The 25550-nt window shown below is 25.2% G+C and overlaps 1 protein-coding gene across 1 annotated transcript in view; it reads left to right on the plus strand.

Moving 5' to 3' along the window:
- Positions 1-15: 15 nt before the first annotated feature.
- LOC129976373 (RRP12-like protein) overlaps positions 16-25550 on the plus strand; it is a 35564-nt gene continuing 10029 nt past the window's right edge. The window contains exons 1-24 of the mRNA XM_056089906.1: positions 16-233; positions 6335-6482; positions 7516-7642; positions 7911-7987; positions 8797-8902; positions 8998-9102; positions 9200-9326; positions 9721-9854; positions 10387-10479; positions 10744-10835; positions 13032-13143; positions 13264-13413; positions 13640-13675; positions 14482-14624; positions 14763-14878; positions 17326-17390; positions 17476-17526; positions 18630-18729; positions 19773-19927; positions 20039-20106; positions 20215-20308; positions 21102-21260; positions 21990-22070; positions 22170-22278. Coding sequence (XP_055945881.1) covers positions 101-233; positions 6335-6482; positions 7516-7642; positions 7911-7987; positions 8797-8902; positions 8998-9102; positions 9200-9326; positions 9721-9854; positions 10387-10479; positions 10744-10835; positions 13032-13143; positions 13264-13413; positions 13640-13675; positions 14482-14624; positions 14763-14878; positions 17326-17390; positions 17476-17526; positions 18630-18729; positions 19773-19927; positions 20039-20106; positions 20215-20308; positions 21102-21260; positions 21990-22070; positions 22170-22278 — 2581 coding nt within the window. The 5' untranslated portion in view covers positions 16-100. The remainder of the gene's footprint in view (positions 234-6334; positions 6483-7515; positions 7643-7910; positions 7988-8796; positions 8903-8997; positions 9103-9199; positions 9327-9720; positions 9855-10386; positions 10480-10743; positions 10836-13031; positions 13144-13263; positions 13414-13639; positions 13676-14481; positions 14625-14762; positions 14879-17325; positions 17391-17475; positions 17527-18629; positions 18730-19772; positions 19928-20038; positions 20107-20214; positions 20309-21101; positions 21261-21989; positions 22071-22169; positions 22279-25550) is intronic.

Consider the following 25550-nt stretch of genomic DNA (forward strand, 5'->3'; position numbering starts at 1 on the left):
TGAATACCGAAGCAAGCTCTTTCACGTTTCTACCGTGCGACATGTGCACGTTGATCTGAACTTTTCACTAAATTAATAGTTCTTGAATTTGACTCTCAAGATGAAAAAAGCTAACAGAAAAGCAACTAAAGGACATGGAAAACTTTGGAAAAAAGGCCAAAGTTGCGTCTTTAAACCTGAAATTAATAAATTTAGACAAGAAGCGAAAAAAAGGCCAATGTTTGGAAACAGAGGTATCATTTTTTTCTGAAAGTTACTGCATTACTCTTATTCTTTCTGCATTATTATTGTTAAAAGTATAAAGAAGGATGAGATCGCTTTAAAAAAATAATTAGTACGAAATTTTTCCTAGTGAATTAAAGACCTAAATGTAACTATGTATTGAATATTAGATTTGGATATGTCATTTTACATTAAAGACCAGTTTATACATGCATTTCATATGAATTCTTATCCTGTAAAGTGTCTAAATTTAGTCAAATCTTTTATATGTATCCCTTTGAAAAATATCCTGAGACATTTTAAATTATTCATATGGTAATCGGCAGTATTTTTTAATTTATCCATTAATGACAGTATAAAAAGAACACTTTATTTTAAAATGATATAAGATGCGTATATAAACTACTTTGCCAAGCCAAAATTTGATTTTTTAATCATATATTCTATTCTCTTTTACAGTAAATCAGCCTTAATTTTTGCTATCTCTATTTATAAAAATTATCTTTTTTTTTTCTTCACAATACACTTACTGATTTTTCTGAATGAGTGTTTTACTTTTCTGGTATTCTTTTTATTGTTATTTGACTTATTTCTTAATAACCTTAATTTCTTACATTTGTCATCTTGGAATAGAAAGTATTCTCATGAGAGTGATGTCTAAACCTTTGGAAGAAAGAATCAGTGATAATACTATGATAATATTTAGCTATGATCTTTTCCTTCAGGATTATGAGTGACTAAACAATTCCAAGTAGTCCCACATCATTGCAAATGCTTAATTACATGACTAAGGCACTCAGTGCTTCTGCTGTAAACATACTAGACAAAATGCATCTAAAGGCCAAAATAATATGAACAAAGATTCATCAGACCAGATTACTTGTGTTCCATTGTTATTATAATAACTTTTACTGGTTTTGGCACCACTGTAGTTACTTCATAACATTCCATGGCAGCTCCGATGCTTTAGGATAAATTCTATGCTATAAATGGTTGTAGCTTTTTATGAATATGAGATGGGTGTAAAGTTGTAGACATGAGTGTTCATCTCTTAGGTTATTTATAATATTGTAGTGTTAAATTTTCTGATAACTCTGCTCTTCAGCTCTTTGTGTCCGTTGGTCAACTTAGACTTCTTCCCACTGTTCTGCTTCCCAAGTTTGTTTAGTTGTTTAAACCTTTAACACAATGGTCCTTGTAATACTCACAAGATTAGTTGTTCTAAATGTGGATGCTCCTATTAGACAAAGGCTAATAATTGTACATCGACTAAGTTGAATAAAATGGTATTTTGTGGGGAACAGAATTTACTTATATAGCTCTCACACTTGCAAACATTCAATGATATTTTCCCTGTTGCCAAAATTAGGTGATAGATTTTTGCAGCAATATTGTGGAGTTATGTTGGATAGTCAAAATATAACACATTTTGAAATAAGTGTTCATTATAATTTCTTAATTAGATTTATAATTTGTGTAATATTTTTATGTGAAACAATAAAGCATTCTTTTCTTTAATTTATATTATCCATACATTACAGAAGTTTTTTTTATTTATTATAAAAAATTTCAGTTATTCAAAAACCAGGTAAATTCTTCATTTCCCATTTCAGTCTTAAGTAACTAGCCATTTATTATTATTATATTTATACATTATAATTATTATTTTGTGTTGGCTTTATTGAAATTTCGGAATGGTTATCTTGAAGTAATGATATAAAGTACATATTGTATCATACTTGTTACGATTCATAAAACATTTAAATTTGCAGTATTTTAGATGGTGAAGAATTTTATCATGCCTGATATGTTAAACATTTTATGTGTTAAGAGAAATATACAAATAGGTCTGATCAGTAGAAAATAAGAATATAGTAGAATGAATTTGGTGCACCAAAAATATATATCACACATTGGAGAAGCTACACTAAAAAAAACTTGCATTGTAGCCTCTTTAGTATGTTAAACATTCAGTCATCATTTTTGTTAAGAAGAAATTTGGAGAAATTCCTTGAATGGTCTATTACAGGATTTTACTGTATAATGTTGAATTTTAATTCATTGTGGTGTGCAATTATATTTTAGTTGAGTGTGTAAAATCTAGTATGATGATATTTTAACTTGAAGCAATAGATTTTCAGTAAGATAGATTTTTTTTAATGCTTTCGTCCATTTGCAAATTATTTATTAGACCAATTTTGCCAGATTTTTCCCTTTATAAAAAACAAAACAGAATTTAGCTATTGAAATATAAAATGAAAAGGGCAAGTTAAATTTTATGCCCCATCAAAAATTATCTACTATTCTTAACACTAAATCATTTTAGCTTTTAAACCTCAAAATTCAAAAGCTTTTCTTTAATTCCTGTTATTTTTTCTTCTTTCCTATTATAAAAGTATTTTTACAAAGCAAAACTGGGATAATATCTTGAAACATAAGCTATTGCATTTGCCTGTGAGAAATCTTATTAGTAAAGGTATACAGTAATAAAAAAATGGTGAAAAACTACCAACAATCAGCTTATTGAATTGAGGGGGAGTATGAGGAGCAAAAATCTCTTATAAAGTGGTGGAGGATAATCTTTAATGCAAGTAATACATATTGCATCCTCTTAATTTTTTCTTGTATTCAGAAATAAGTCAATAAAAAGTAACGTTTACATAAAACAGATTGTATATCTAGAGATTTTTTAAAAATTCTTTTTATTCTTCCTGGAGCATCATAATAAATATATAAATATCATCCAATATTAAAAAAAAAAAGTAAATGTTCTTATTCTCTCTATTTCCCCAAAGAAATCTTTCCATTTACAATATTTTATATATTATTGTATATATACTTTAGATTTAGGCTATACTTTCATTTTAATTTAAACAGATATCTTGTATCTGATGTCAATTAAGAATTAATTATACCAAGATTGTAATACTGATTTAATTATGATTTGATGATTATTTGTCTATTCGATTTCTTTAACAACTGAATGAAAATATATTTCTTAGTTAAGAAAACACAAATATATTTTCATATGATATTGCTTATCAAGTAAAAGTTCACACATATTTTTTTTCCTCTGGGCAAGAATTAAATAAAAATTAAGGATAAGATATAAATAGTATCCTTTTAATGAAGAGTACATGTGAGTGTTGGTAGTTTACAGGATATACGTGAACCACCATATTTGGCACAGATATACATTAAAAGGCAGAGTATAATACACTTCAGAGGGATTTACTTATATATTGAATTTTTTTAATTATAAATTAAACTGGATTTTGCCATTTTTCTCCATTAAGTTACACAAATATTATAGCACAAAAATATATTTTACAGCGTCTTAAAATTTAAAAAAATTAACTTTTAAATAATATCAATTTAGTTTTTTTTTTTTTTTTTTTTTTTTTTATTTTGTTCCTAGTTTTTAGTTTTAAAGTTTATTTTATAATATTTTCATTAGCTTTAAAGCTTGATAATCAAAGAATAAATAAATAAATAAAATCTGATGAAACCCAATGGTTATTTTTTTTTGTTTTGTTTTTGCTTGCACATTTTTAAACACTTTTATATTGTTGCTCTTTTTATTAAGGAGAAGAAATCTGTATTGGATGTTCTCTGATATATTTTATAAGTCTATATTTTGAGTATATTTGAAATTTCAATCTTGAATTATCCTTATACTTTTTAATGAATGTGCTTTGTTTCAGCAAGCATGCTATTGTATTAGTTGAAATGTAATCTATTCATATCTAAAATTAAACTTCTAATTTTTGGTGAAATGACAAAAAATAGAGATCTGTATATAACTTTATAAAGCTATTAAAATAATATAACTTATAGGACTATAGTATTTTTTATTTATAGTATATTTTGCTGAGAAAGCTTACATTCTAAAGATGCTGTTGAAATTTTATGTAACTAATAATCTCAATAAACCAGCTGATTATCAAAGGTGATTAATATAGTAATAATATTTTTATGATGATAAGCAGCTTCACAGCAATATTTTTTGCACTAAAATTTCATTATATGATACTAAATTTCTTTTCGCTCAAGGTGAAAGGGTTAAAAAAAAAACTTTAAACATTGTAACTTGTAAAATGATATTCTTGGTATGAGAACAATTTTTCTTTTTCTCAGGATGGGAGATGAAAATTCAAAGAGTATTGATCACTTAATGGCAGTATAGTGAACTTTTAATTTTTTTTATTCTGGAATAACACAAGTAGTACATAGAGACATAAGTAAACATTAAAATATGAATTTATTAATCAATCCAGCTGAAACACTTTTACTGGAAATTGTCTTCATAGCAAGATGCCATCACCACCATCAGACATTGGCCACTTTTCTCTCATTCTTCTTGATCACACCAATCTGGAAATGGAAGAGGTTCTCTCTTTCTTTCTTTCTTTCCATCAAATGAGGAATTGTTACATCATTCATATATAAAGTTTGAACCCTTCTTATGTATTTTCCACTGATTTTTATGATGATAAGCAGCTTCACAGCAATATTTTTTACACTAAAATTTCTAATTAATCATTACTAAAGTTGTTTTTTATGAAAAGATGGCAATTAACTGGTTAAGTTTGCTTTAGCTTGGATTGTTGCATCTAAAGATAATGTGAAATGCATTATAAGTGGCTGAAACTTTGATTCACATTTTGAATTGCTGTTTTCTATTCACAGAACACAAATACTGAAGTTATATATGCCTTATATCTCTTGATAACACAATTTTCAATGAAATGCTAATTTGTTTTATTTGTTGACAATAGCATTCACTGCATTGAACTGCAGAGATCATGTTAATTCATAAAGAGCATTATATTGTCATTTCATTTGAATTATATGACATAAAACTTCAAAGTATTAAAAACATCTCTAACCCAAAAGGCTTTTGATAATAAATGATTCATTCTGATTTTACCATCTTTTATCAGTGCAATCCAGGGTTAATGAAAAAAGTATTATAAGATTACTAAATGGTTTTATACAAATTAATAAATTTTATTCAAAAATATTATAAAAAGTATTAGTACAGTTTTGATTTGTTCTTAAATTGATTAGTCTTTAATAAAGATTGCACATATAGAAATTTATTTATATTTGTCATATTTAAATATTTACAGTTAATAAAGCACAAACAGTTCAGTTTTCATTAGTCTAAAACTATATAAAGTAGCTAACTTAATAGATTGTAGGAAAACTCATGAAGCTATGCAGCATATCAGATTAGATTCTCATCCGACTTTTAACAATTTTGTCCTGGTCCAAGGGTTGTTTGCCATACTTATTCAGAAAAAGCATGCCCTGTTAGCACAAAATATTATATATCTTCATAATACCGTTTGTTATTCTAAATGCCATGCAATATCAGAAAGATATCTTAGCAATGTTTTTTTTTTCTTTTGACATTTTATGTTAATAAGCAGGAGGAAGATTTTTTATACCCTAGGACAATTCCCAAATGTTCCAGAAAATAATGGAAAATTTTCATCAAGTCACAAAAAAATGTCACCTCATCACCAAATTTGGATTTAAAAATGTTGCCGAGAAACCAGAATTTCAATTTATTGAATTTATAACAATATTAAGTTTTCAGTGTACTCAATCAATTTTGCCTCTCTGAATTTCTTCTAGTAACCTTGTATGTGTTGAAAAAATAACTGATATCAGCCACTTAAAATATTGAATCTTAAATGCAATTGACTCTAGTATAGTGCAATTTTAACTTGATATCTGTCAAATAACTGATAACCACATATCAAACATTTTGAAATGGTTATGAAATGCTGTATTTTTCTTAAAATTTCTGTGCAAGTTTCAATATAATATTATTATTATTTTAATCAATAGGTAGGATATTGTAATACTATTATTCTTGTTTCTATCACTTTATGTAATCATTTCTATGTGATGTTGGTGTGTGCGACTGTTTTAAATAAAAAAGAAATGTGTCTTATTTTAAACAAATTGTTTATGTAGCACTAAAAATGCTATTGTTTCTTGATAAAGCTGCTATAATTGCAAGTTTAAATGGCTTATTCATTTGCTTTTTGTATCATGTATATATAAAATATTTTAATGCTTTAATATATTTTTTCGTCAGGTGATGGTAATCTCACTGAAGCGCTGCTAGCACAGCATAATAAAATTACTTCTGAAAGTATATGTGATGGCAGTGAAGATGTTATGAGTGTAGGTGGAGAAACGGCACTAACAGCTTACACCAACTGTTCTTTGCCTACTTTTAACAGGTCAGAGTTTTATTTTTAAAATATCCAGGTGCATATAAAATATGTGGGTTAAGTCTTTCATTAAATACAACTAATTTACACTTTAATTATGTTCATATCAATCTTTCTTGTTAATTTCTCTTTTAAAAAATTAACTTGAAGTTGCATAAAATCCTTTGAATAGAAAGCTTTATGAGGACAGACAACTGAGTCTTGGCATTATGGGAATGTGACCACTGGCATATAATTTGATTCCTTCAAAAATCCAATACATACATAGCCCTTGTGTATATTGAATCTTTTGTGATTAAATGTCTTGTCATTGTTATAATGTAGACTTTTGGAGGAAGATTGCCGTTTAAAATGCCATCTTCATTATTCATTCATAACTCAAAATTTTGAAGCTCATTCAAAAATATTCCTTATGTTACCTGGAAACTGGATTTTAGTGTAGCTAAACTATATCGTTTCTGGAATAATATGCATAAAAATAATGTAGATTATAGATTACTCAGGCAACAAATATCTCACACATGCAGAAGTAAGATTTTTAAAATAATATATTGTTACCAGCTTTTGGTACTACTACAAGAATGACTTTAAAAAAGAGAAAGAGATGTACCAAAGATTTGCTGAGAACATTTTGCCAATGAACAAATAAGAGCAGAAACCAAAACTAAATTGAAACAGAGAAGCAAGAACGACTTTGGAGTGGTGTTCTGACATTTACAAGTTAACTTTTTTGTACATTGTTTTTGAAGTTTTTTATAAATGTGTGCTTTTAAACATTTTATTTAAAAAATGCTGTTGCATGTAATGAAATAGAATCATCATAGAAATCAAGGAAGATACATGTATGTTGTTACTACAGGCAGAAAAATCATGTAATTGGAATTTCTATTCATCTTTTATTGCAATATTAATTACTCAAAATTCATATAAAAATATTTGATTGATTTAAAAAATAAACTGTTTTTAACCTGAGTATATGTATTAACTTATTTGATGTAATTTTCTAAAATACATTAACAGTTTTTTTACTTTTATTTAATAGATTACAGAAAAATTTTAATCCTCGCTCTCTGATACACAGAGAAATGATCGCAGCCCTTGCTGCTGTTACAGAAGTTTTAAAAGCAAACCAAATGGAAGAAACTGAAACAAATTACTTTACATCTCTAGTATGTATGAATTATTATATATATATGAAAAGCTTTGTTAGATTTTGTGAGAATTTAATCAAATTTTAATATTAATATTTTAACTCAAAAAGTATTTTCTGTTAATTAGTATTTTGCATTTATTTTTATTTCCAAAATTAAATTATTTTTATAAATAATCATGCACACTTTTTGACTAATTTTTAGCCGTTATTTTCCTTCAATTTTCTTTGTTTAATAAATGTTTTATATGGTTCTGTGATACATTTTAATTTTTGCTTATTTTTAGATTACTAGTCTTGAAAGTGTTGATACTGATGAAAGTATGACAGCCATAGTATGTTTGCTTGCTATAATTGTGAAAAGGTAATATGAAATATTTATTTATATATATAAAATACTTATTTATATAATATACCAATATTTATAAACTACCATTCTATCTATAAATTGCTAAGTACATACTTAAAAATAAAAATGCTACAGGACAATCTGAGAGCTATGAAATTTGGCATATGATTATACCTTGGGTATCAGGTATTCACTTAAAAAAGGGGGAGTTTTATTAAATTAAATTAAACTTTTAATTAAAATGTTAACATTTTACCTGAAAACTTTGGGCCATGTTAATGCACAAAAACCATTTTTACATCACTTTAACATTCAAACAAAACATTGGGGTTTTTTTAACCAATTTTAAATTGTAATTTAATTGGTTTTAAAAATTAATATCAATATCATTGCCATATAATTTTTTTCCCTAATTTAAAAAAATCAAATATATTTTTATTTACAAAAACTATTTTCAGACCACTTTAAAATTGAAAATATTAGTTTTTTAGTTATATAAATATCATTTCCTAATAATTTTTTCTTTAATTAAAAAAAATTCAAAAGAATACTTTGAAATATAAATAATTTTTTTAATATTTTTACAATATTACTGTATTTACTTACTGTAAACATATGAGTACATTTTTTCTTTTGCATGAAATTACTTTTCTTATAATTATAAGAGTAAAATTTTATAAATAATATTTTTTATAACTTTATAAACAATCAAACTGAAAACTTTATTACACTATGATTTCTTTATTATAGGTTTGAATATTTAAATTTTTTCTTGAATTTCTTCATTTAGTTTTATTATGGCTTCTTTTACTTTTATTTGATAGAATGGATGAATCTGTTTTGAAATCACAAAGTAAAAAAGTGATGGAGACTTTGGTTAATTTATTAATCAAATACATGAATTCAGATCATTGTGCTCTGTTACGGAATGTAAGTAAGCTATTATTTTTTTAACTGTCAGGTCATTAAATAACAAGTATATTTATGTGTGTGTGAATTTTTTTTTCCATTTATTTCCCATTTAGCTATTAAAAGTGATGTATCCCCTTCTAAAAGTGAAAACTCATTGGACAGAAACTTCTCAGGAATTAAATGTAGTACTGGAATTTGTAACTCATCACAAACCTAAAGTAAGCTTCATAATTTATTCTGTTTAAATTTTGAAAAAATTATGTATAGTTTAATTCTGGATTTTTATTTAAATGTTAATAACTTTGAAATGTTCAGGTTCGTAGAATGGCTCAACATATAATCCGGATGCTTCTGATGGATGACAAACCAGAATCTTCGAAAGTTCATCCTTGTGCTAGTTTGGTTGCAAAATTTTGCATTGAAAAGCTTGAAAGTAGTGCAGGTATTATTATTAAGCTTTTGAATTTTTATTTTATAATTTGTATTTAAGTTTTAGAAACATGTTACATTTAACATATGAATGCCCAAGTAAGTTATTAGAATATTTGTTATTCGAAATGATATGGTCTTTATTTATATTCCAATTGTCTTCTGTAAAGGATGTTGAAAAAAAATGTTATTTTCATTCTTTTATTATTTAAACTCATTTTATAATGGTAAAATTATTTTGAACTGCATGTGTTTTATTTTTATTATTAAAACAAAAATGGGTATGTTCTTTTTTATAATATTAAATTAAATAAAAATGTAAATTTGAGGGAAGGGATTGAAAAACAGTGAACAATTTCATATCTTTTTAATTGATTTGCTTAGCTCATATTGTTGTATTCTCATAGGTGTAGGAAAATCAACTCCGAGAGTTACTTTCCATGTGATGCAACTACTTCAAGAAATTATATGTGCTTTTCCAACTTTGAGTATAAAAAAGTGTTGTGAAACAATTTTCAAGATTATGACATTGAGTAGTTCCGTAAGTGTACCCCTCCCCATTGTGTATATAGAAGTATTAAGTGCTATTTAAAAAAATATTTCTTCCATTATAACATACCGAAAAAGTTTCTTTTTATTCACTAGTACAATTAGATATATGTTATAAATTATCTTGATTATTAATATAATACATTTTTGTTTACCTTTGGAAAAATTTAATTTTTGAAAGTGTAAAGTTTAGTTATTTCTCTTCACATAAATGACTTCATTATGAAATTAAAAAATGCTCTTATTATGAAAATTTTATGAGGATATAAATTTGCTCTTTATTAAGGAACATTGACCAGTTTAAAAGCATTGATTTTTATATATTTTCATACCTAAATAATAAAAATTGTCAAAAATCGCAGAAACCAATTTCTCTCAATGTCTGTATATTAAGAATACTTAAATGTTTGTGCAAATTTTTTTCATTAATTATTTAGGTATAATTGTAATCTTTAATGTACTGATAATTTTGAAATTGTTTTTTCCTGTCTTAAATATTGATATTCAGATTTCTGTTTTTGTAGTTGGTGACCTTATGTGGGTTTAAAGCACTTCAAGGTCTTTTTGATTCAGACCATAAAAATCTGCCTGCTGATTTAAATGCACGAATTATTACAGTAAGATAACCTACTTTTATCTTTTATTGAGCATTTCTATATAAAATTATACATTTACATATTGTATATAAAATTATACATAATAATACATTTATTGTATATTTCATACTTTAATATTATACTTTATTCTTTAATACTGCTTATACTTTTGCATGTTTATTTCTTTTTGTGAATTATATATAAATTTAATAAAGTGATAGAATGTATTAATTGCCTTTAAATTGACTTTAATTATATTGAATATGCTTATATTTTTCCTCGTAGGCATTGTATGATTATCAACCAAATACCAAAAATTCTGATTGTTTAGTTTGCTGGATTCAATTAATGGAAAAAGCATTAATCAACCTGTACAGGTACAGTAGGCTATACATTTTCCATTGTAAAAATATATCTTTGATAAAATATCATTTTCAATTAAAAAAAAGCATTAAATTTTGAGATTAACATTAAAACTTTATGATAATGCACCTAATGATATATATCATGATATACATAATACAATACATCATGAAGCACCTTTTAAATTTTTTTTCAGTGTATATTCTTTAAATTCAAAACATACTTTATATATTTAAGTATTTTTATGTATATATATCTCTTATATTGTCACAAAAAAATTACCTTATTGAAATGTACAATATTATAATAATTTATTAGAATTAAATTAGAAAATTTACAGAAATATATGCAATAGAATATAATCTGCATTCTCTATATTCTGTAATTACAAATTTTCATTAATTCCTTATCCATAAGTTTTGAAATTGCAAAAGAATAAATTTGGTGCAATTTGTTGAAGACATTTGCTGATACTTAAATGTGAATATGATTCATAGTCTCATTTCCATGGAATATTCAGTGGTGATATTGTTTTGATTGTCCCATTATTCTGTATTTGTGCTATGAACAAAAAATTTTTTTAATCAAATCAAACTATTAACTTTATTAATATGTAAATAATGAACAAAAAAATCACAATTATACATTTTTCATATTTCACTCACAATTATTATAATACTGTCATATTTCATTTAACCCTTGTCGTGGCAAGATTGCTTTTTTGAAGAAAAGCAAAAAAAAATGTATATAGGTAGCTTCTTTACGCTATAAAAAACATCAAAAAAAAAAAATCGTATAATAAAAATTGTTTAATAAAACTTAGTTAAAAATTATTTTATAGTGGTAGTATATTTTTATAAAGTTGTATGTATGGTATACTATACAAAATGAACATATGAGTTAACAAGCATCTCCCATGAAGAATTATTCGTATAATAAGCAAAACAAAATGTTGGGGGGGGGAGGTCTCTCAGTGAGTGATGACAAGAGATATTGTGATGTTGCATGTAATGCTGATCTGTATCTTCAGTATCAATCTATGTTGGATGCTTGTTTGAAGGGAACCCTTATTTCTGCTGGTAAGAAGCCATGGCCGGATAGTGTTGTTAAATGTAATTCTGAAGTGGTTGAACCTTAATTGGTAAGATTATGTCACTGATAAATATTATAGGACTAGAGGTGGATACTAATTGGCATTGATGAGATGGTGAAAAAAGATAACTATAAGGACCAGAAAGCATATGAAATTGCATTTTGTGTTATATCAAAAATCTACACAGGAAATAATAGCTTTAGCAGAAAAAAACTTTCCAGTGAAATATGAGAGATGTTGAAATCTTAGGAAATTATTGTTTCACACATTGAGAAGAATCATTCTAATCAAACAGTAACTATGTACACTACAAATTTGTTTAATGATAATGCTGTGTCTTGTTTTCATCAAACTGTGAAGCATAGCTTAAGACAAGTGCCTTTAGAAACTTTGTAAAATTAAGGGTCCATTATAAATAATAAATTATATTATTATAACCCCCCCCCCCGAATGGAACACATTATTCTATCTTACATTGATTCATATGAAAAAATTGTCCTTTAACTAATGTTTTGCATTACAAATAAGATTCCAGAATGAATTATACTCATTAAATAAGGTTTTTACTGTATTTTTATAACTATAAAAATACAGTAAAATACAGTTATCATACATTTAATATTTGTAAAAAAAAAAAAAAATGCTGAATTGATAGCAAGTAAAAACAATTAAATCATTTATTTATAAAGAAACAATTTTCTCCCAACTGAGATCTTTAAGAACAAAACATACAGTAATACTCTTCTATTGTAACAACTAGCATAATAAATTTGAATAGTTATAATCCTTTTTGCATAGTTCTATATTTTGTAAATCCATGAATTATTTGGTATTGTGTTATGCTAGGATTCTGGGAGGAGGGACGTACCTCAAAACACTAAATTGACTGAATAAATTCTTAATAATAAATTTCATATCTGAAAAATCAGATTTTAAATTGTGTAAAGCATACTTTATTAATTGTAATTTAATCTCTATACTTCAAAAATAATTTTTTAACACAGGTTTCAACTTTGAGATTGAAAAACACTGCTTTAAATTCTTGCAAATTTAATAAACTGAGCTCATGTACTTTCTTCTTTGTGGATAATAAATTTTTGTTATTATTACTTTTCAGTTTGGATGAAAAACTTTGCATTGCTCATTTGCCACAATTTTTCTCTGCTGCTGTAAAATGTTTGTTGAATGAATCTGAAGAAGTCATGCTGACTGTTGCCATTTCATTAGAAGTAAATGTTAATTAATTTTTAAATTTTAAACCAAGCATATATATATATATATATATTATTTTAAGCATTATTGCTTTTAAGTCTCCTTAAAAATTAATAACTTTAAATTTTCCTTTTCAGAGTCTTTTGCGTAATTGTTTCAAACAAAACGATGAAGATCATATAAAGAATGCTGTACACAAAATGTTCCGTTCTGTAGAAGAAGCTTTGGGTTATCAATACCATAAAGCATGGGATCATGTGCTTTCAATCCTTGGAGCATTTTTTGAGGTTCATTTTTTAAATCTTTTTATAAATACACACTGGGAAAAAAAAACAAAATTTATTATTAGATCTTTTATGATTTGTTGACAGTTGAATGAAATAGCATGCAAATAAATAGAAATATTAATTTTGTGGATTTATAGGAATAATTATATACAAAAAAATTTATTGTTTCATTATTAAGTGAATTCCCATATTATTTTTGTAATTTTTTTTTTCTTCTTTTTTTCAGACTGTTGGAGAGCATAACAAAGAAATTATGATGAAGGTATTTATATATTTCATTTTCACATATGCTTAAACTGTTGATACTGTTTTTCTTCTCATACATGGAAATATTTGTTACTGAATATTTTATAGATTAATTGGTTTTTTTAAAATATGAGAGAAGCTACTCTTACCTCTTTAATCATTTGAACATTTAATCGTACTTCTTTAGTATTGAATGTATTTACATTTTGTATTTGTATATTTATGCAGACAGAAATATCAGCAATGCTTTATAATGATTTATTATTAAATAAAAGAAATTAATTTTGATCAAGAATGTTAAACATATTTTAACTAAGTTTTTACTGTTTTTGCAAATAATTGGTATGTTTTTAACTTTCATGGGAAAGAATATATAATATCATACTGTGTAACAAAAAAATTGAAGAAAACTGCAAAATTCTTAAAAGTGGAAGTAGAATTTTTGATTATTATTGTGTGTGTATATATATATAATATGTGTTTGTATATACCCTTAAGTTATTATTTTTTAAGTCAAACCCTATATATTATTTAGAATTGATATATGTCCGGGGGATATTACCAAAATATATCCTGAATATACTTTAAAGCATTAAAATAAAATATCAGTTAAATATTAAAAAGTCCCCAAGAAATACTTTACAGTAATTTTACACTAGTGGGAACTTGGTTTCCCATCATATGTCAAATATGAGGAAGTTGTTTGTTAGAATGAACTCTTTTTCAATTTTTATTGGCATTTTATTAATTTTAGTCTTGTTTCGTTTTTTAATGCATTTCTTTTCTTCTTTTTTTTTTTAATATTTTTCGTTCACCGTGTAGTGCCTCCAATCTTTGGGAGATTTACATGACAGCTATAATTTCCCTTATATTCCTGCTCTGGAAAAAGCCATTGGAACCGCTATAGAACATATGGGACCTCGTACTGTATTAGAAGCCATTCCTCTTCAAGCTGATGGTACTAAGTATGTATTGATTACTTCCTTAAAATTTTCTTTTTTAAATTAAACATATTTCATGGAACTCTGCTAAAATATTTAAATCTTTCTCAATGAAAAGATTGTTTTGAGAGAAAGAATAATTGTCTTTAATTGTATTTGCAGGCCAGACTTTCCCAGGTCTTGGATGTTGCCTTTATTGCGAGATAATGTAAAAAGAACAGAACTGAAATTTTTCTTTGATTATTTCTTCGATTTAGCTGTCAAAATGAAAAACAGAGGTTGGTATCATGTTTAACTTATTATATTTAATAAATACTTATACTGATTATTATTGATAATAAAGAATTATTGTTAAATATGCATCTATATAATTACAAAAAAGAATGTCACTTGTTATTTTATGTTTAATTCACTTAAATCTAATATCCATGAATTTTAAATAGTTCTTATTCTAACTTTGTGTAGAGATTTTAATGTCACCTTTTAATCTGTATGTCTTAGGTTTGTATTTACAGCATGTCTACACTATTCATGACCAAACAGCTAATTTCTAAAATGTTGGGGTTAGATATATGCTTGCAAATGAAAAAAATTTCCTAAATGTCATTTCAAAAAATTAAATTTTATATTGTTTATAAAATGCTTTATTTCTATGCTTAATATAAATATGATTTTACTTTTAATATAATTGTCCTTGATCCTAATAATAATAATATTGGATAAAATTATATTATCATGCTAAAGTTTTAGACAAAAAAAAAAATCTCACTCATTTGTGTCTAAAATTAGCAAATTTTTAAACTACAGAAAATATTTCAGACAATCTCAATGGCAACTGCAATCAACATTCAGACTGTTATGTTCTTAAGGAAACATTGATTGGCCTAAAATGATAAAATTCAAAACTTCACAATCCTGTTAATTTTTATCTCAAAATAATAAATTATTTTGTTAAAATTTTTAATACCTCAAATATATTTTATTGTATATGAGTAATAAGACTAAAGGACTGAATAAAAAAATTTTAGAAGTAGATTTGTGCACAGAAACATCATTTTAACTGGAAGTATATGCTGGTCTTGCAATTGATTATTAGATCTTGATTAGAGTGAACTTTCTGTTGTATGCAAATTCAAATACAGAATTTTAGCATAATCGAATTCAATTTATGCATGTTTTAATGATACAATATCAAAGGGATTATCAAGCAAAAATGGTAATTCATTGAGATGGATTGTATTAAATATCTAAAACTTTCAGAATATAGTAATTAAAAGCATTATTGAGTGGATTATATTATGTACATCTGAATTTCATTTAATACCATCTAAATATCTGAGTAGCCATATATGTTATTTTTTCCATTTAAGTTATAAAGTGTAAAAATATTCTTTTTATGTGACTGCAGTCCTGTTATTAAGGTAGAGAATTTTAAAATGCAAAAATATATTTTGTTGTGAAGTGATCTCTCTTGTTACCCTCTTGATCACCTGCCCTTTCAATCTCTTATGCCTAATCCCCCTCATCCACACAACCTAGTCAGAGGATTCCAGGAATATTAAGTATACAGCTGCATTACTGCTTATAATCCTATAATTTTATTTCTTATTTCTGATTTACAAAATTAAATTCAGTTGATGAAAACTGAAGTATTGCATTACAATACCTTCACCTAGTTGATATTTATAGCTGGAAGTGTGGATTTATTTTTATTCTTGTCTTGAATTTTAAAGCAGTTCATACTTTCAGGTATGTTTATGGGCTTTCGATATTTATTTTTTTTTTTTTACATATAAATGCTTTAGTTTTGTTAATGCTTTTTTTTTTTAAATAAAACAATCTGAGATCATCTTAATATCCTTTTTTCCCCTTATTTAAATTTTTCCCCTGCTTGTAAATTTGTATGCCTTTTAAATTGCAACATTATTAAATTAAATTCTATATTTTATAGTTTTATGTATATTCATTAAAAGGATCTATTCTGTAATAAAAATGCCTTATTTGCAGTGCAATTAATGCAAAACATTTTGTGAATCTTGACTTTTTTCACGCTTGATTTTAATTGGAAGTTAACGGGTTAAAACTGCATTTACTAAATTAAAAATGAAGAGAAATAGGGGTTGGTTGGTTAATTAATTTTTTTATTTCTTGATGCACAGCATTTATTTTATTCATGGCAATGTTGAAAGATTAATATCTCTCTTTCATAAAATGATATTTAGGCTAATAAGAAAATTTCCAATGGAAATTATTTTAAATAGTTTGGAATGATATCAAAAAACATTTTTTATTGTAATGGAATGATAAAAATCATATTGGTAATCTCTGTATCATCCATATGGTTATTCCATTATTGCAGAAAAATAGATAGCTCTGTGGATAATGTCTTTAAAACAGTTTATTATCCATATATTTATATTTTATAATTATAATTTCTTATGATTTAATATTCACACTTTTAGGACTTTTCTACATTTTGTAATAAGTATCTTTTGCTTAATTTTAAAGGAAAAAAATTCGGTATTGTAAAAAAGCGATACATTTTTGTCATGAAAAAATTTGTGCTCCTTAAACATGTTAATTTCATTTCAGATGATATCTCACTCCCATTTCATATCATATGAATGAACTGGTTTTTTTTTTTTTTTAGAATCATTAAATCTACTTATATCTAATCAAGTACAAAAATTTTCTCTTATGAGAATTTTTTTTTCCCTTTTTTCAGCTTTAGTTTTGGAACAAGAAAAAAGAGTAGTAGAAAGCAAACTGTTTGATGTAGTGTGTTCTCAAGTAAGTAAAATTAATTCTGTTTCCTATTCATTGATGTCAGTGCTGTCTTTTTGAAAATTTTTACTAAATATACACAACCTTTTAGATTTGGTCTCTATTGCCTGGGTTTTGCACAGAACCTACAGATTTAAAAACTGTGAGTATTTGCATTATCAGTATTAAAACTAACATTTATATCAATCTTGATAAGTATTAAAATGCAATTTATCTATTATTCTGGCTTCCTTTTAGCAATATTTTTTAAATAAGAATTTTTTTTTCCCCCTTATGTTGTTTGTGTATATCTTCAAGCTTTAAATTTTTAAAAATTCTAATCTTACAATATATTTTTACAATAGAAAGAACATTGCTGCAGATTTTCATTCCTTTTTCTTGTCAGTGAAGAAGAGATGTTGTAATTCTTATTATAAATTTAATTACTTTTAAATGCAATTTATTCCCAGGTTTTTTTGCATGAATGGCAAAAATTCATTTCCAGAATTCTGAAAAGAATAGTTTCTCTGCCTTTGAATGAATCATTTCATGAATTTTAAAAAACATGGGGAAGATTTGGTTTATAATTAAAAAGAAAAGGTGAAATGTATATTTATTCCATGGTGTACTAGAAAGGATTATAATGTTTCATTTTTTTTTCCAAATTATTTTGCAAATTTTATTAGAAACAAAACATTTTTTAGTACTTTCTAGTTTATTTTATTACATACGTTTTAAAAGAATCTTATTATTAGCAGTGCATTTAATGGCTCCACTTGTAAAAGTATTTCATGATTTCTTAGAACAAAATTTGCTGATAAGTTCTTTGTAACATAAAAAAATGTTCCAAAAACATTGAGACTTACACATATATGACAATCAAAAATTTTGAAACTTTGTAGATGATTCAATTTTTATCCAAAAAATGATTTATGTTGTCTCCTATGATTTATAATTTATGATTTTGTAATCCTGATAGATCTGAAATATAAATTAAGTATAAAAAAAGTTCTTTTTGCTAATTTTTCATGCAAAAAAGAAAGGTACATTTCTAAATAATGAAACATTTTCAAATGTTAAAAAAAAAAGAATCAACAAAACTTTTTATTGATATTTCTCAAGTTGTAAAAACTTGTTGTCATGTTACAGTAAATATTTTGATATTGATGTTAAATTGGTCTACTAGAGATAAATAAAAAAGGATTAAGATCTTTGCATATTATATGTAAATGTTGATTAACAAATGAAAACATTTTATTATTTCAGTGTTTGAAAGAAGTTGCACCCATCTTAGGAAAGATGCTCAAAAATGAACCCTCTGTAAGATTAGTTGTCCTGAGTTCTATTCGAGAACTGATTAAAAATGGTAATTTTTCAATGGCACTTTTTATGAAACGAAAAATAATTTCAATTTTACTTTTTATTCCATTAACAAATGGTTCTACTTTAATCAATCTTATTTCATACCTTAATGGATTTTAGATGATAATCGGTGATTTTAAATTACAGATTATCTACTATCATTTTAATTTTATAAATTCATCAGTTTTAAATTTCTTAAACAAGTTTCCTAATTTTTACTTCTATAGAATGTTGTGACTTTCTTTCAAAATAAATATAACATCAAATTAAAAAGAATTGTCATTTCATTTTTCTGTAAAAATTGTTGGATGTTATTGAAAAGTTTCTTTGAATCATTATAATAAAAGTTGAATAATTGCATATTTTTTTTAAATAATGAAAAAAAAGCATTGAACATAATTCTGAATAATTGTGTTTGACAAATCCTCTATTATTTTAAAAGAAGGATTATTTTTAGTCAATAACTATTGAGTTAAAAATTGAATTTTGAATTCTTAAATTGAAATTTTATGCCCATGTAAATTGAAATATTGGAAATCTTGATTTAAAAATAACAAGTTTACAATTTATTTAATATTGTTTGTTCACTCTTTTTAGTTACAGTAATTAGTCCATTTAAAACATATTTCCATCAATATGCTTTAAAGAAATTCCGTTAATATGTTATGTAGGCATAAATGATATAAAAAATATTTGTTTAATTGTACTTTTTTAAAAAACAATAGTGTGAGATAATTAATCATCATTTTGACAATTATACAATTTTTTTTTTCACTGAAACAATTCTAAAAAAGGGTGTAAAAAATTATTTTTCTAATTATAAATTATTAATTTTAAGACTAATTAAATTAAATAACTGTTTAAACGTTTTTGCAGCTGAACAATTAGTAACTGGTATAATAATCTAGATTTTTAGATTACAAAATTTATGCTGAGATTTTTTTTAAAAAATGTTTATAAGTACTTTATTTGTATTTTTTTTTTTTTTTTTTTTTTTAGCTTAGTATTTTATATAAAAATGTCAAACTGGTAATTCTTCTTTTACAGAAAAACACAAAGATGATGTTGCTGTATATTCAAAAAATTATATCCCCATTTTGTTTAACTTGTATCTTACTGAAGCTAAAAATAAAGCAGAGGAAGATGTTCGGAATTCTTGTTTTGAAACTTGTAAATTATATCTTCAGATTTCTGATAAAAAGGTAATAAATCCTTTGAAACTTACAATTTAAAAATAGTATTTATATTTTTTAATGCAAAAATATTTTGCTTTATCCTTAATATAATTCATTTTATTATCTTTTTATTCTTAGCTCTGTTCAGCATTTTTTAAAACTGCTATGGAAAAATTACGTTCATCAGAACCTGACAGTTTTATTTTGTGAGTAATAGCTATTTTTACCATTGAAGTTAAAACTAATATATTATTGTTCAAAAGAAATTTTTTAATATTCAAATTGTGAGTTTAATTTTGATATCATTTTTCCAGACATGGATGTACCGATTTGTGTAAAGCAATGATTTTCTGTGTAGATGAATATGAAATAAAAGAATTATATGACTATTGCAAACCCTTAATTCAGGTAACAATCATGTATTTTTTATGTTAACTATTAGTGTTTGCATATTTAAATAGTTTTTTTTTATTAAATAAGAATCTCTCTGTAATGATAAATCAAATTTTGTTTGTTCTCTCTTTGCTAATATAAAATTTGTGTTGTAATTCTTACCATTTTTATGTACTGCTATAATCATTAACTATTGACTAATTCGGTTTCTGATTGCTTTAACTATCATTGAAAACTCGAGTATTCTTCATCAAGTTGCTAATTTGTTATATTAGAAGAAATTTAAAAAAAAAAAAAAAACAGTAAACAACTTAATCAATATATAATGCTGATATTTTGCTGATTTCTTATGTTGGAAATATGCCACTGCACAATATACTTTATTTTATTTACTTTATAAATATTTATTTCTTAGTTTTCTAATATAGCAAAACTTCTGCAGTGGTATTATTTGAGTTCAATGTCAATATAATTCTGGCATTTTTTTTAATGAAGATGTACAGGCTTCCCTCACTTATTTTTATAAATTTTGCATCAAAAGTAAAAATTAAAATATTTAATGTGCTTCGTAATTCAAAAAATATTTTAAAAATATTCTTTCCAAACATCAGTTGATTAATTCAGAATGCTAAACAAATTTTAATGGTATGATATCATCGGTATAGAAATCAGATCCTTTTCTACTCTCAAATACTTGCTTTAATAAATATCATTTCTTATCATTCTGACTTGTTATTTTAATTAGCTTCTATTATTTCAGTATTTATAATATGTTTTAACGAATAACAATTTTTTTTTTTTTTTTTAGAATCAAAATCATAAAACTAAAAAGAAAGTTTATAGTGTAATCAAAGAAATCTGTAGCTGTGATTCTGAAGCATGTAAGTCCTTTGTGAAATCTCACCTTGAAGACTTAAGATCATTACTCAGTGAAGCTATTAGTGGTTTGACTCCAGCCACAAGAGCAGTAAGAAATGATGTTATTTTATTGTTATATTCACTTTAATTTCATAGTCAAAATTATTACTTTTTATAATTATCATTATTAGGTGTGTGAAAATATATTTTGCAAAATTTTTATTTGTTAAAACTTTAAAGCATTGCCCTGTATTTTTAATCCCAACAGGTTTTTAAAATTTCTTCATGAACTTATTAAAGAGTATATAAATCCGTAAGAGGGTGTTAGAGATGAAGTTGTTATGTGTTGCTTTCATTAAATGCTATAAATATTTATTTATTTATTTAGTTTTATTTTTTAATTTATTTGTAATCTATAATTAAAAGATTACACCTTGACTAAGAAAAAAATATTTTATAAACATGGTTATATTATGTACTAGAATAGATGTTTTAAAAAATGTAATAGAACAAATATTGAAATTCTATTCTGACATATATATATATTATATCATGTTCTTAGTGATAAAATTCCTGAAAAATCATTTTCCTGATAAAGCATCAAAATATTAAAATAGGCTAAAATATTATGATTCGTCAAATTTGAGTTTCGAAAGTAAATCAACTCGATTAAGGCAATACATTTAATTTGTACATCAAACTCTGAAAATTAATTTATTTTGGAAATCGCAGAATTGTCTTGTAAATTCAAATTTCATGTTTCCTGTACACTGAAGTTAAGTTTGAATAATTTTTTATATAAGCTGGTATAATACTCAAATAATTTTTTCTCTTTTAGTTACGCCTAAATTGTCTTCAACAACTGGTATCACAATCTACTCTGAATGAAAAAATTACTGTACTAGATATCATCCCAGAGGTAAAGGAGGAATAAAATTTATATAATTGTTAGGTTCTGAATTTTTATTATGAAATTCTTTTTGACATTTTGAAAAATGTTCATAATATTTCAACTTAGGCTGTTCTTTGCACTAAAGAAAACTCTGAAAGAGCTCGAAAAGCTGCTTATAATCTGTTGGATGAAATTGGTGAGGCATTACAAAGATTTTCTTCTGATGATCCAAAGAGTAAGTCACAACTTTTTTTTTTATTTCGAAGTTAATATATATATATATATATATATATATATATATATATATATATATATATATATATATATATAATAAAACATTTTGATATGCATAGTATTTTTATATTGTGGTGTTGTATTTATTTTAGGGCTTTTTTAATTTTAAATTATCAGCTATAGGAAAATGTCATTTTAGATTTTTTTTAAACTTATTTATAACAATAGTTATTCTTAAATTATTTTAGATTTGGTTTTTATATTGCATCATTGATTTCTATTACAAAATTGAAAGCAATTAAACTCATTCTGTAGTAGATTCACAGTCATCTAATGTAATTGGAGGTTACCAATGTTAGATGAATAAAAGTATAACGGAGCAAATACAGGAACAGTGAAAACACAGAGAACTTTAAGTCATAGTCTCCAAAAATGAAACAATACCAGTCGCAATTTTGTAATGTGGAAATGCCTTTTCTACTCTCTTTTTTCCTCTCTCTCTCTCTATATATATATAGATATATATCAATCCAATTTCAATTTTCAAGACATTTTACAAGAGATTCCCGAATTACTGTTAATTATTATTCATGAATCTTCTGTAATTGTGTGAAACAATAACATACATTTCTCTGACAGGAACAACAACATTCAATCTGCGGAAGAGCATGATAGTTTTAAGTCTACCATATTTGAGTTTATCGAATGGTTTGTTTATTATTTGAGAAACTGTGAGCTTATTCAAAGTGGATTAGAGAATTTTTTTAAACAATGAACTGATCAAAATCCATATTTAATGCAAATTGGTTATATTTAAAAAAATTAATCCTGATTTGGTTGAATGATTTCGAGAAGTTCCACAAGATTCATTTGTTGTGCACTGCTCGCTTTGTAATAAGCCGAATAAATATGGGAAAACAGCACTTAGTTATGCCAAAACATGAAAACATACAAGACTGCTTACCTTTTCAAAAGAGTCATCATTGATGTTGGACTTAGTATCTAAAAGGAATACTGGAAAGGATGACACACCAAATCTGAAAACGTCAAATTTAATGTCCGAAAATAAACCGACGTATAATTTTTTTAATTCCAGAACAAGCTGAATTTTCATGGGCATTAAAACTTGCTGCCTTTATGTATTAAACAATATATCAGAAATATTTTCACATATGTTCAAATAGTTAAAAAATATATGTTATGTCATAAAAAATTATTATAACTTATCTTTTATGGATTACCAAAAATGAATAAATTTTTGAGTGGCAAAATTTGAGTGACAAATTTGACAACACCATATTAATCTTTAAGCTTCGGGAACCCAAACTCAGAAAAGTTAATTTGAATACAGGCTTTCAGTGAGAGAAACTGGAAGATGCTTTCCTTTTCTTTTAAAGGTGTTTGTTGAAAATAACCTCTTTGATTTCAACTGCCCGTAGAGTTAATGGGTCATCTTCTGCTCCGCAGTAAGCAGATCCCCCCCCCCCCCCGGTTTTGCCTCGTCCAAACCCTAGAGAAGGTTTTTGATCACAGTTTCATTTATTTGTTTTCCTGAAAATTATTTCATCAATTCTGTAGGAGAAAATATTGCATTAAATATTATGATACTAAATAAATTGCAAATGCAATATCTGCTGTATATTTATTTAGCTCATTAAACAAAATTTTTTCAGTTATATTTAAAATTAAATGAATTTCTCCAGTATTACTGAAGCTGCGAATTTGGCTAACAACACTTGAACGCATTATTGTGAACTTCATTTCATTTTTAAAATTCTAACTCATCACTTTTAATAAAATGTAACGATTTCTATATAATGTATTAAAGATCCTAATTGTTTATATTTTCTTTTTAAAAATATTCACATCTCTTTGTGCATCACACAGATAACAATTCTCTGCTGTTTTATAAATTGAAAACATCTTTAAATGTTTTTATAATAATATATTGCTCCCATAGAAATTGAATATAATTTTTATTCCTAACATAATTCGAACCGTTTGTAATATAAATTACTAGTAGTGTTTTCCCATTATTTGGCCGATGCTTAATATTTATATTGAAAACTTTGCTGAAAATTTCAGTTACTCATTGCAGAGTAGTGTTTTTGAAAAATATGCTCAGTTTTGTAGATATTCAATGGCTGAATTATAAAAACTTTTTTTTTTTTTTTTTGCACAAAAATTGACTAATAAGTAAGTAATCAGCAGAATTAAGACAATAACCTAAGAAAGACTAGATATGGTTTACTTAGAATTCGATGCATAAGATTTAATTCCGAAAATATTATGCTAAAAAGTTGTTAATTTTATTTTTTGAAGGTCTTTTTCCTGTGTGGCATTCTCAATTATCAGCATTCATTATTAAATATTAGTATTTTTACTAGAAAATGATTTAGATTATCTTTGAGAAATGCTTAAAATGAAATCTAGAATTCCTAATTTTTTAATGCAGCTACTTTGTTTTATTTCAAGGCAAATATTTCTGGAATAATTTAAGTGTCTAGTTATTTTTCAGTGGACTTAAGTGAAGGTATAAGTATTTTAATACTTCTCTTCTGATATTGAATGCACAGAAAAACTAACTAATTATTATTTTGATAGATTTTATGAATCTCCTACAATATTTTAAAATTACAGTTCTACCTTTTACTGAATGATTAATTATAAACTATTAAATCAATCATTGACATAAATAATTCAAAATAATGATAAAGCCAAGAGTTTATTTAAACATCAAAACTGAAAAAAAAAAAAAAAAAATGTAAGAAGTAGCATTTTGTCTTGGACACTGATTACCTTCATTACACCACTGCGTCATATGAAACATCAAGTAATTCTTGGTTCAAATATTTATCATTTGATTAGATGGGCTCAAATATAAACACATATTACTATAAAGTTGTAAAAAAATTTCCAAAATTTCTTAGTTTTTACAATTTTTGTTTAGTGACCAAGGAAGCCTTTAGCTAATATTTGTTCTGAAAGCAAATACTTTATTTAATTTTTATCAGTTAAAAGAATAAATTATTTTATTTCCCTAAAAAGAACTTTTGCTATTATTGTAGTTAATTATTTGTTTAATTTTTAGTGCCAAAAAGAAGTTTCGTTAATTTTCTAAATTTATTTTTCTCTCAAAATATATTTTAATATTTTTCTCTAAGAAAAGTTTTCATTTCCTTCATTTCTTTTTTTATTCTGAAGAAAACCTATGCCACATTTTACTATCATTGAATTGAGCCATTGCTTTATTTTGAGACTCTGGAAAAAAGC

This window comes from Argiope bruennichi, chromosome 7 (genome assembly GCF_947563725.1).
Source record: "Argiope bruennichi chromosome 7, qqArgBrue1.1, whole genome shotgun sequence".
Lineage (NCBI taxonomy): Eukaryota > Metazoa > Arthropoda > Arachnida > Araneae > Araneidae > Argiope > Argiope bruennichi.